General features: G+C 38.2%; 1 protein-coding gene across 1 annotated transcript in view; it reads left to right on the top strand.

The window, feature by feature from the left end:
- The window catches only part of LOC103187735 (protein TANC2), a 140,033-nt gene that overhangs the window by 18,588 nt on the left and 107,839 nt on the right, over positions 1-13,606 (top strand). Inside the window, exon 2 of the mRNA XM_042343161.1 lies at positions 279-384. Coding sequence (XP_042199095.1) covers positions 318-384 — 67 coding nt within the window. The 5' untranslated portion in view covers positions 279-317. The remainder of the gene's footprint in view (positions 1-278; positions 385-13,606) is intronic.

Genomic DNA, 13,606 nt, shown 5'->3' with positions numbered 1-13,606 from the left:
CTATCCAGCACTTAGTAAAGTTCTCCCGATGTGAAAGGTGCTGTATAAATGCAATTTGTTCTTGTTTGAAAACGGTGTAAAAATCCCTCTACTTGTTCTGCTGGGTGTTTTTACTGTTCAAATGGATATCATGAGAACATTTTACCAAGCTGATTCTGGGCTACACTAAATCCAACGAACATTACTTCCTGGTTCCTGATCTTCCTGGTTCTAATCCACTCTTATTGCCTTGAGTGTTCTAGTTGTACCCTTGCTAACCTTCATCATTCTTTTGACAGGATTTGGTGTAGGTGCTGCCGAGCTCTACGGATTAAGATATGTTTCGGAACAGCCTGAAGATGCTCCTCAGTGGTGGAAAATCTAACCGCAAGAACCGCTCCAGCGGTGGGTAATTTTATTTATTATAATGGCGCACAACAAGCATTGGCACCAAACTCTGAGTCAATGCACATATGCTCTTAAGCAGTAAGTGCATAAATGCTTTACTTCTAGGAGTCCTGTAGCTTAGTGGTTAGAGCACTCGCCTCGCAAGCGAGAGGACCTGGGTATAATTTCCAGGCAGGGCTTAACTTTGGGCAAGTTTCCAATTTTGGGCACGAGGTGCAAAATGTATTTTGAGTTATTTATAAAATGGGAAATCAGGATTTGGGCATGGAAAGAAAAAGGTAGTGTAGAGCGTGACTCAGTGCATTCACAGTTTTAATTTCCCTTTTAAAAGAAAGTTGACTTGGGCAACTTATGCAGTATATTGTAGGAATGTCTAAAATATCTTTACAAAACTGAAACCCCGAGACTGCAATTTCACATACTCTGGGGAATGCAGACCAATTTAGATCACCTTGATCTGAATAAATTGTTCTACTTCTGTTTTTGCTGCATTTAACTCCTGCATGGGAAGAATTTGTCCTTATGAAGAGTTGTTAGTCGATTGATGGATTATCTTCCGGGGATAATAATCCCTCCAAAAAATAATAGTAAATTATAATAATTTGGTCACTCAATCTACGACTGGGAAACTGCTGTGCGTATTGGCTGCGGTGTTTCGTCCATAAAATATAGTCAATTCACTCTACATATATTTTGTGAAGTGCTTTGAGACGTCTAAACACTATAAGGCATTGTTTCAAATGGAAGGGTTATATTATTAATGACTGTTGCACTGGGAAATGTTCCCTTTGAACATAATGAGAATGTTAAAAGCCTTCCTCAACGCCATCTAGTTTCCAGGGTAACCAAGTAGATGAGAAATGTTAACAGCAATGGTCTGAATTTTGGAAATAATTGTTACTGATTATTCACTAATCCTTTTCACATTGTTAGCTGTTGTGTTGTCACAGTTGTATCGTTGGCGGTAACATTAACCAGACAATCAAGTGATTTGAAGCTACTGCTCATCCAGTACTACAATGTAAATGCTCGGATCACCACCATCAGCTAAGGCATGAGCAGTGGCATGTTAAACAAAGGCACATGAACATACTTTGGGTTCAGGGGTACTTTAAAGTGGAAGCAGATGCTGTTCAAGCCTCCTGGCAATCTGAACAAGGTGGTTAGATTTGTTTCCTGAAGAAGTTATGCAAATGCGCTATTAAACCACTGGCTACAAAAGAGACATGGAAATGTATATGTCTCATTATTGTAAGTGTAAACTGAAATTCCTTATTACAATATCATTGGCAGATTGTCCAAAAATTTCCTCAAGTCAATAACACACCCATAAACCTTCGCTGTCTGTTACTTTCATGGGGAAAAGCAGGTTTTGTGGGTGAAGAGCGATGAATCATATCCAGGACCAGTTTGATCTGGATGGTTAGCTGAAAGTTCCAGATCTGTATTAGTCTCTGACACAGTTCATGTTTTCAGACAGCCCTTTATAATAATAATAATAATAATCCTCGCATTTGATATAGCGCTTTTCACATCGGGAGGACGTCCCAAAGCGCTTCACAGAACACACTAAAGTGAATTGACTGTATATTTGTGGGCGAACGCGGCAGCCAATTGCGCACAGCAATGTCCCACAAACAGTCGTAGATTGAAAATGACCAATTTAATTATTGTTTTTGGTTTCTTTGGAGGGATTATTATTATTATTATTTATGGTCACAAAACTGACAAATTGTCTTTGTTGCCTTGAGTTAACTTATAGAAAGTCGTACTTTGCCATCGTAATAACATTCATTTTGCTTGAAGTACTTTTGCCCAGTAGTTTAGAAACTCAAAAGTGGGTCAAAGAAAAGATGGTCTTAGGTCTCGTATCCCAGTTTGTTTCATCTCATAACGATTATGTCTGATTTTGGTAACATCTTACCTTCTTATTGATTTCAAAGTTTAATCTATTTAATATATTAATATAGAGAGAAAATATCACTACAAGGCCTTGTTCAGAATTCTTATGTTAGGTTTATTTTGGGTCACACCATTAACCTATGTTGCCCACTTTTGGTTGAGATTGATTACTTTGACTAAAGTAGCCCAGTACCTTGGATTTTGTCTGATATCCTACATTGTGGCGTATGTACTATGCGACTAATCAGTGATCTGTTGCATGAGGAAGAATATTGTGCTGTACCATTTTTGACATTAAGTCATACAAGTCTACCTGTCCTTTCAGCAGCAGAAATGTGGGACTCATAAAGGAATTAAATTAATGGATGACAAGTAAAGGACCTGTGCCCTTCATTTGAGGATAAAATGCTCTTTAAAAAACACCATTCATGCTTCATTGAACAACCGTACAATTGGAGGCATAACTGTCATGAAGCCATAAATCTTCCTGACCTAATTGTGTTAATGTCATCAAGCTGCTGAGGTGTTTCACCTGTTTTATTTGTGAAATAAACTGTGCTACCACAACAATCCTGGTCTCAGCTACATCGCTGTTAGAAGGTGTTTCCCGAAGAGGGCATGAACAATCAGCAAATGTCCTTATTTGATCAGTTGTTCATCTTGCAGCAGTTGGCTGCATGTCATCGGAAAAGCCCAGGGACTGCTGCACATGTGCTGTGACCAGAGAAAAACCAAGGAAGCTATTTTCCTAAAAACAACCAAAAAGTGAGACTCTAGCTTTGTAATGCAGTAATGCCACACAACTTATGTAAATATATGCTTTTAAGAAGTGTAATTTTAGAAGAGAGTCTGTGCTCCATCCACATTTTCCACTGACTGCCAGTTTTCATATGCTTTTTTTCCAAGATTACTAAAAAGCTTTCTGAAAGTTTCTAATGTATATTATCCAATGGTCTGAGCAAAACAGAGCAAGTCTTAATTTGTAGTACGCAGGGATTAAATGAGACCGTAATTACAGGGAAATAATAATCATTGCATTTATATACTTCCAATGTCCTTGTGCTGATTGCAAGTCTGGTACTCAACTGACTGGAGCTACCCAGGATATTTTGACCAGAGGGTAAGTGGAGAGACATTGGTCAAATGTCTTTATCTATTTTGTCTTTCTCAAACTAGGATCTCTGTATTTAGGAATAGGGAATGGAAAATGTCATAACTTTTTGAATCGTGTTGAAATTGAGCGCAGATTACGTACAGCATGAGCTATGTGGAGTGAATCTCACTATAATTTAGCTCAATGGTGAATTTTTAATCAGAGACTGTTGCCCTTTACATGGGACGTGACTGTGGACATCTCTGAAAGAATTTATTTAATGCCAGGTTATAGGCTTTGTTGAACTGTGGCATCATATATTTGTCTTCTCTTTTGGTCACCATCTTTAAGTTATAAATTTGATGTATTAATGTCCGTTAATGCAACATTTCTCAATATGGTAGTTTGTTATTTCACTGTTAACAAACAGACATTTGAAATCACATTCATTTCAAAGTACTCATATTTTGCAATGGAGATTAGTATCCTTAATTCTGTTTTGTTAAAAATAATATTTGTGGCTCTCTGCATCATTAATTATGACTGCTTTTTGCTTATTATTTTTAAAAATTCTAAGTGACTTTTTCATTATCCAGATTCTTGCCGTTTGTACAGTGGCAGTTGATGAAATATGACTATTTTGGAATTGTAATTACATTACAGGATGTCAGTCATATTCTATACCATAAGTGGAACATGCTGCTTTAGTGGGTTCCAGCTTCCTCCCTTGCACCAAGCTGCATAATTCGTCTGGAAACTTTACACATGGGATATAGTTAATAGGTATAGAACAATCCATCATAGTTGCTTTGATTCTTCTACCTTTTTTGTCTAATCCATCCAGTATGGAATGTGTACGAAGTGTCCACTTAGATTGTTTAAAATGTATAATATATAAGACACGTATGGTAGTGAAAGGCATGAATCTGGGAGAGGGCTGAGTTGGTTCCAAGATTATGTATCTTAACAGAATGTCGGAATTGAATTGGCCGTCCGAGTCCAGTTCCCGGTGGGTCTGTAATACTCCCAAGAGACAACTGATGACATACCAGTCAGCCTGGGGCATAGGTGGGTCTTGGAGAGGCAGTTTACATGGATAAGGGTGGTTATGTTAATACTGTCTCTTTAAATGTGTATGTTTAAATGCCTCAATGCTTACCTAATGGTGAGTAGCAACCCGGTTGTTAGCCGATTGAGGGATCCCTTTTCCGAGAGTAATAATCCCTTCCAAAAAAATAATAATAATTTGGTCATTCAATGCACGACTGTTTGTGGAACACTGCTCTGCTCAATTGGCTGCCGCATTTCGCCTATAAAGTATACAGTCAATTCACTTTACAGTATATTCCGCGATATGCTTTGAGACGTCTCGGAGACGTGATAAGACCATATCAAATGCAAGGGTTATTATTATTGGTATAGTACGAGTGTGCATCTGTTTGAAAGGTGCGAATTTGTCCTCACAACACGTAAACTTTGCATTAGTCTAAAAAAAATCTTTCCCAAAATAACTTGTTCATTTTTGAAGACAATTCAACTTTTTTTCAAATGAAAAATTACCCTAATTTCCTCCAGAATGTTCTATTTCAAACATAAAAAGAAAAATCACCTTGGAGTTTTCTGGACTAGTTTCCAAAATCTGTATTTTTTGAAAACTCGGAAATAAAACCACTTTTCACCTTGACATTTGATATAATAATAATAATCCTTGCAAAACGCAAAATACTGCAGATGCTGGAATCTGAAACAAAAGCAAGTCGCTGGGAACTCTCTGCAGGTCAGGCAGCATCTATGGAGAAAGCAAAGTGAGTCAACATTTCGGATCCAATTAGATTGATTGCAATTTTACATATGAATGCAGTTTTGCATTTCCTCTTCAATCAGAGGTACAGCAAAGTCTGCCTGAACAATAGACTTAGTTATTTAGGGAACTATATATGTATATATATATACACACACGCACACTTCCCTTTTCCTCAAACAGCTGCTGCTATTGGAACACCAATACACTGTAAAACTTGAAAGCAATTTGGGTTTAAATTTAATGTAATGTTGAATGCCTGGGAATAAACGGTTATAATTGGATTTGAAGATGTGTAGTTACAACAGAGCAGCCTTTCATATTTGACTTTTTTTAAAACCTATTAATTTCCCACATATTGGTGTGAGACAATCTTCACTGGTAGTCCAAAGGCAGTGTATTGTTTATCATAATTTCCTTAGGAATTCCCTTCTGCTATTTAATAGAGCTTTAAGTTGAGATGTTTTCACTAAATCTTTGCAAGTGTTCAGCATCTCCAGTAAACTGCGTACAAGTTGTCCCTTTGGCGTTGGCTTTTAATTAGGTCACAATTAGATGAATTTTGAGTTTTAGCTGCCATTTTTGGTGGGTGACCCCATCCCCTTCCCCTAACAATGAGTGAATATCTTACAAACCCTGATATGGAGACAGGAATATAGAAAAATATAACCCAGGAGATTGAGGGTTGATCTGGTTGAATGTAATCTTAAAAAAAAAGTAGGGAATTGGCAACGTAGAGAAGGAATGTCTCCTCCCTTTTATCGAGGAAACCATGACAAGGGGACATAATAAAATTAGATAAAGTCACTTACTGTGAATTAAGAAAACATTAATTTACACAAAGGCTTTTGAGAATGAGAACTGATTGAGGATGATGTATAGTTAATTTAAGCAAGTAACAGACAAACAAACAAAACTTGAACTGCCATGAGTTAATAATATGGGATAAAATCAGTGGATTGAAAGGCCTATCTATCTCTGTTCCTAGGTCCATTGAAATTTACAGCTCATAAGAAGGCCATTCCTATCAACTTGTGACCATTTGATGTGTCATAAGGTGAAAACGTGATCCAGTGATATATTTTAATTTAATAAATAGTGCTTAATGCTCTCAAGGACTTAAGCAGTGTGACTTCATTGGGGATGGAGCAGATCTCCACCAGCTGTTTCCTTTTGGGGAATGATATGCAATACATTTCAGAACCATAACAATGAAAAGTTCAACATTTAATTTGGAAGTGGAACAGGTTTGAATACGATCTTTGATTAAAAGGCAATTTTATGATATTCAGAACACAATACACAATACAATGATTACTGAACATTTCAGTGGATATTTTCAGACAAAGTAAAAGATTGCTTTAATGGTTTTGCAATTAGATAGCCATTTAAGACCAAATCAGAGCAATTGTGTTGGGCCCCTAGTGTTACTGTGTTTCTATTTCACAGTCAGTAATTGAGGCACATACCTTTCTAAGAGAAAATACAGATTGGAAATCACTTACTCAATTACCAGTCCCTTTTGAGTTAAATAGGCCAAATTGTGACATATTTACTGATCTGTTTTAAGAATAGGCCTGAAGTTGATTTATTTCCATAGTGTTTTCCAAGTGGGGAATGTTTCCTGAACTCTGTATGGATTTTACAGAAAGTTAGAACTTATTCAGTGTTTTGGAGTCTGGTTTTGCAGTTCAGTGTTTTGGAGCCTAGTTTGTTAATCTGTAAAACATTTATTTAAAATACAAGTCCCATTCAATCTTACTATGTTCAGCAGTAAAAGAGGGGTGATGTAGTTTTTTTTTGCCTACGTCTTTGTATTAGATTGGGGCAGAAACGCTGTGGTATTAGCTAAAGCTGTAGCAAACACTTATCTCAGTTAACCCTTAGTGTTCCCATAATATGCCACGAATTGCACACTCCAAGTACTATGATGGTGAATAGTGTAGATGGAATAGGAAGAGGCCTTTAGCTCATCGTTACCTTTTAATCACGGTGAAAATCTATCTTCTGTACATTTCTGGCATGAAATGTTTAAAATGTTGTGCCCTAGTTGGGGCTATGTCATTAGTCGATTCCTGTATCAAAGCATGAGTTGCTGATAAAGTTTGACTGTAAACCGCTGAGCAGAATATCTTTTGTTCCTACAACCGTCCTGCAATGAGGCAGACTGACTTTGCATAGTGCTTTTAATGGATAAATACTCATATGGTAAACTGTTTGCTCTTTGGAAAACCAAAATTATTTCTTGGGCAATGCTTCTTCTGGGCTGCGTCTGAACTTCATTTAAAAAAAATTCCAGCAACGCAGTTTGCAAAAACATTGAACACTGGCTATTTGTACTTTATGGTCAGAATTCTGTGGAATGTACATAATAAATCAGAAACCACCGAATTTAGTGGCACAGAATATTGGATCTCTAATCTATGCAATGGAAAAATAAGGGGTAACTTCTGGTCTCTGATATTTAGGAACATAGAAACGGAAGTAGGCCTTTCAGAAGCCATTTGGCCTATCGGGTCTGCTTTGCTTTTTCATACATCATGGCTGATGATCTCAATACAGTCTATATACATATGTGTGCATAATACAATATATATAATATATATATGACTCATTTTTAGATTATTACCTTTTGTTCTAGATTCAGAAATCATCAGAAACATCCTTATCCACTCTGTCAATTCATTTTACATCTTAAGTACCTATTTTGACGTTTTTAATTCTTTAATGGGAAGCCTGTGATTAGGACACAGATAATGAAGGAGGGTAGGAACAGAGTTACAGGAGAAATCGATAAGGAATTGTAAATTTGAATGTACTTTGAGCATTTCGTAGAAAGGTTTCTTTATTGTGGTTGGTACCACATCTACTGCAGAGGTCGAATAGTGTAATAGTATTTGCCCCAGTGTTAAACTTCATTGAATAAAGGCACTGTGGACCTGGAAAGCTCTTTGTTTCAGAATGCAGTCTGACAATAATCCAGGCCTTCAGCTCATTATGGGTGAATGCACTGCATTTGCAAGGTTTCTCTGGAAGCATTGGATCACAAAGTATACAGTCAATTCGCTTTACAGTGTATTCTGTGAAGCGCTTTGAGACGTCTCAAAGACGTGATAAGACGCTGTATCAAATGCAAGGATTGTTATTATCAATAATGGATTTTTCTGGAAGAGATTTGAGGATTTCTAAGATAAGAGATTCTGTTCAAGATATTGGTTCAAGTCTGGCTGAGTTGAAAGCACTCTGGCCTCTGTGGCAGAAGGTTGTGAGTTCAAGCCTCACTTCTGGGAATGAAATCGCGTAGTCTAAACTGACACTCGATGCAGTGCTAGGGGTGTGTTGCATTGTGCTTCAGGTGAGATATTTAAGCTGAGGCTCTGTCTGCCTGTTCAGAGGGACGTTAAAGATCCTATAGCAATATTAAGCCAACAGTTCCCCAAATAAAATTGGTCAATGACTCTTGACTGTTTCTGGCTGCTGCTTGCATAATGGCTGCCGTGTTCATCCACAAAATACACAGTCACATCATTTTACAGTATATCCTGTGAATCGATTTGGGATGTCTCTACGAACATAAGATGCTACATCAACGCAAGGGTTATTGTTATAAATCAGGCTATCTCATTCATTTGGTTACATTGGGAATTGAACTGCCAAGGGAAGGGAAATGAGAGAAAATTTAGAATGTTTTTCTCTTTTACAATATGTACTTTATTGAAATTGTAAATTTTGATTGCACGCCAACTAATGTATATATCTTCGAGTGGAAAAACTTGTCTTCAGTTTTGTTATCTAAAGGGTTAAGTGAGTGTGAAGGAAATGGGTTGTTTTGGCGTAAAGATATGAGCTGTCCCTCTGCAGCTGCAAGGTTTTACGTAGACACCTGGTGGTGTTGAAAGCACTGTACTGTATGCATAAGGACTGCAGTAAATGGCTGGAGTGCCTGCTGCTTTGTTCTGTTTGTTCTGCTGTTGCAGTTAGCTGGTTCTTTGTCTTCTGCTGAAAATGCTGCAGTGGATTCTTCAGTGCAATGTGTATAACTTTCATCATGAGTGTGGCACAAAGGTGGGTGGTAGTCGTATTCTTTATTGGGAATAGATTGCTGCTAGGAGACTGCAGAGGGTTGGATCATGATACAGCTTTGTGCTCGATCATATTTGTCTGTGTATCGTAAACCAAGAGACCATGATGACGAGAATTACCAAGGAGGGAGACTAGGAGAGAGGTAGGAGGTTGCATAGAGGAGGACAAATTTTGAAAGCAAGATCGGGAGCAGAGAAACATCTGCATTGTAAAAGAGAGAAAGAAATTCACAGAAAGGTTGTAATGAATGAAATAAATTAGCAGATTTTTTTAATAGAAAAAAATCAGTAAGGGCTCCAAATACTAATGGATGGAAAGATTAGAAATCTGTAGGTAGGAGGAAAAAGATTGAAGACGTGAAAGACGGGAGAGGGAAGAGAGATCGAGAAGGGACTGGACTGCTGCTTTGGACCTGTGGATCAAATGCCTGCGGTGCAGTATATGCAAAACTTAGTCCCATGATGGTATCTTCATTTCCAGCATGTGCCCCGCTCAGCAGCTTTCTGCTTAAATTAGATGGTATGCTAATGTGTGACAATGGCAAATGTGTCTGGTGCACACGAGAAACAAAATGGCTGGTTATTATTGCGGTACGCAGGCAAGAACAGTTTACAATTAAGACAGTTATGTGAAAATAACTAGATTGAAGTCTCTCGGATGTGAAATGGTGCTGGCAGTGGTCTGATTCTAGTTGCACTGCGGGATTGATTTTGTGGTAGGGAAGGATGAAAGCCGAGTGTTCTGTTATCTTATCCAAACCAGTCCTGTTGATGTGTAGTTATTATATTCACAGCTGGAGGGGAGGGGCTGGGGTGGGGAAGGGGGAGAAATGCATCCAATTTAGGTGGTGGAACAATCTGTTAAGAAGCGACACAGGTCTGGTTGCTTTAGGTCATCTGAAAAGCATGCATATTTTTGTAAATTTGAACCAATACCTCACTCTCATTTTAGCATTTCTTTTTGCCTAATATTTGTGGTTTTCTTTGTCTGGTGAATCTAGCTCAGCGCAGTGCTTTTAACAAAGAAAGCACTACAGTGAAGGAGCGGATCGGGAGAGGTTGTAGATTGGCTCGGGTACGATCTTGATCATAGAAGTGAATGAAAGAGAACACAGGAAAGAAATCCCCTGGAAGCTTAATTGTTGATTATATAACGTAGCTGTCAGGGGTTCCAGATGTGGTGTATTGATGAATGAATTGTTCCCTTGTTGCAGAGGTAACTCTTCAGTTCCCGAGCTGGGAGGCAGCGATTGCATTGTGAAATCAAATTAATGTGTATTAGTGTTTTTATGGTATGATTTCAGCAGGAGCTAAATAACCTCCACCAAATTGTAAGTAAAGGGTTTGGGGGCTGTTGCTTTTGCTGAAAACCATTGGCATTTAAGATTTTCTTACAGTGTATTTGAGCTTTCATAATAATTGAAATAGGAAAGATCGTTAGCTCGATGTTGGATTGAAATTTGTTATGAATTTAACCTGAGGCATGATGACGTTGGCACAAATACCTCAGCTCAGTAAGGTAGAAGGAAACTGTATTTAACTCTTTATAAGCGTGGAATATTTTTGTAGCTTCTAAAAGCATTGAAATTATGGCACTGTGAATTCTGAAGTGTTAAATAGAACTTGAGAAATATAGTGTCTGAAACCACATAACATTTGCCTTCACACATTAATGCATGTAATTAGTGCATAAGTGATCGTACATTTCAGTTCAGAAGGGGCAGGTGAGTTGGCTAGCAGTCAGTGCACATAGTTTAAGCTATATTGAGTATTAATTATCTTTGTATCTGCACGCATCTACTGTCACCTGCTCTAATTTTACTGCTATTGATAACCTGGATATCCTTCACTGTGTATTGCTTATACTAATTGATAATCCAGGATTTCCTCCAGTATTAGCTGCCACTAATCCTCAAGGCAACTTCTTCCTCCTATTAAACCCAACCGGTATTATAAGTGACCCACTTTACTGCACCTTCCCTGCTATTGCAGTTCTATGTTGTATTCTGTGATCCAGTCCTTTTTATGACTACCTGTCAGCCTGACTCATTTGGTTGCACTTTCATCTCTTGAGTCAGAGATTGTGGTTTCAAGCCCACAACACTTGAGCTAATAGGCTGACATTTCAGTGTGGTTCTGGGGAGTACTAAATTGTCAGATGTGGGTGTCTTTTGGACAACACTCAAGGAACAACAAAACTTGCATTTATATAACGCTCTTCGTGTAGGAAAGCACAATGAAGACCTGCCTCCCTGGATATTAATGACCTGCCAAGTGGACGTTAAACATTCTTTGACCCTATTGGAAAGAGAAGGGAGTTTTCTTGGTGACTTGGCCAATGATCTTTCAGGTGAATTGAGCACTCTCTTTCTAAATGTTCGTTGGACCTTGCTGGTGCAATTTGTGTTTGTCTACACAAACAGTCGCTGCACTTGACTATTGTATCTGAGATATTTCATGATAAAAATGTAAGTTCATTTTTCCTTACCGTACATCTTGATTGTTTTGCATTCCTAGATTGGGTCAAACTATTTTAAATTTGCCCTTGTCTTTTCCTGAACGTATTTAATTGTGTTGGGGTACAGTTTCACTGGAATCTTCTGGCAGTTCGTCTAAATGGTCATTCTTCGTGTGTGACACTAGACCGTGAGTGTCTACAGAGTATGCGGTTGTGAAGACGAGCTTGATTCTAACCTGTCCTGATATCCACATTTTTCTGCTCAATAGGGATGACTAGATTCTTAACCCTGCTGATGTTTCTCTTGCAAACCCAGCGGATACTGTGGCAATTGTATCAACCCGATTGATTGAGATCAGCTTAAAAAACTGACTACAATTGAATCTACCACCATTTAGTCTGTGTGGCTCAGTGATGTCTTTACCTACGAGGCCACTATGGCAGCTGCATTTGCTCCCACTCCCTTTATTTTTAATTTCCCTAGTTATTTACCTATTTCTGGTAAATTAGATGATGAGAATTTTTGTAATTAAGAACCTTGAAGGAGTGAAACTCAGTATCGTACAACACCAAGGTTAAAAGTGAATGAGATCAGGTAGGGGAAAGGGAGCGAGCAGGAGACGGCACCAGCAAATTTGCTGCAGTGGTCAATTAACATGTCAGTCACCATCTTGCCAGCTTCTGCTCTGGCTACCCTTGAAGCAATTTAAACAGTTGCTCCTTTTAGCATATTTCAAATGAGCATCAAAATGAATTAGTTTGCCATTCTTTCATGTTGGTATTCCTAGGAGCAAACAACGGATGAGGTGTTTAAACCACAGCCCTCCTGTCTGTTCTATGATTGAGGTGGACAGTAACGATTCCATGGCACTAATGTAAAGTGGGGCAGGGCGTTTTGCTGATGTCTTTCTTGACCAATATTCATCCCTTATCCAAATTCATCCTAAAAATGTAAATCAGCTCATTGATGTGTATCAGGTGTTGCTGTTGCAGATCAGATGACGTGTTCTGCCAGATAGGCAAATGTAACTCACTGTGTGAAGCTTAGAGAGGTTTGGATAATGTGATATTTTATCTATCACAGATGTTTGTATTTATATGCATTACCAAAGTCTTTAAATTGCTTAAAGAGCAGCCAGAATACAACTTGGAGGTGGAAACACTATAGGTTCCTGGCATTCATTTTTGCTATGACCACCATGGTTTTTCTTTTGCTTTTGATGCCCAGCCCCTCCTCAATTTCAGATGGTTTTACTGATTGGAATCGTGCCTTGGCATGCTGAGTGTTACAGACCAGATTGGTTTATAGATTAGGTATTAAAAGATTTCTGGAATTGACATTGATGAATGCAGTCACTCAGCTAACGGTGGTCGCCAATATTTTGTAGCTGGTCACCTTCTGAATATAATTTTTTTCGCTTGATTCTGACATTTGGCAGCTTTCTTCACTTGACCATAACAGTTGTGCCCTTCCTTATTACTGTATTTCAGCCTGTGTGCTGCTTAATCATTTCCATTTTGGCTCCTCTGCTGCAGCTTGCTTCTATTCCAGGTGGTAATTACTCCTTATGCTCTGAGTCTTTAGTTTTCTTTGCATAGGCTTGACGTTATTGTAACAGAATTTACCTGAGATGAGCAGTTTTACAGTCGTGTAACTTTATTCGTCAAATGCCTAAAGAACAATTAATTTGTGAGGAAGGCTTTGTTAAAGTCTATTTTTCAAAAGTGCCAATTAAGAGAATGTGGCATCAGCACATTTTCATTCAGACCTGTATACAGGTAGGAAAGCACTTCATTATTCCTTCAACAGAAGTGTTGATCTTTCCATCACAGATTACTTTTCTTTTAGGAAATAACATCATGGGATATATAATACATAGATG

Source organism: Callorhinchus milii, unplaced genomic scaffold (assembly GCF_018977255.1).
Source record: "Callorhinchus milii isolate IMCB2004 unplaced genomic scaffold, IMCB_Cmil_1.0 Scaffold23, whole genome shotgun sequence".
Taxonomy (NCBI): Eukaryota; Metazoa; Chordata; class Chondrichthyes; order Chimaeriformes; family Callorhinchidae; genus Callorhinchus; species Callorhinchus milii.
Note: the sequence above shows the minus strand (reverse complement) of the source record. Positions and strands in the feature narration are given on the sequence as shown.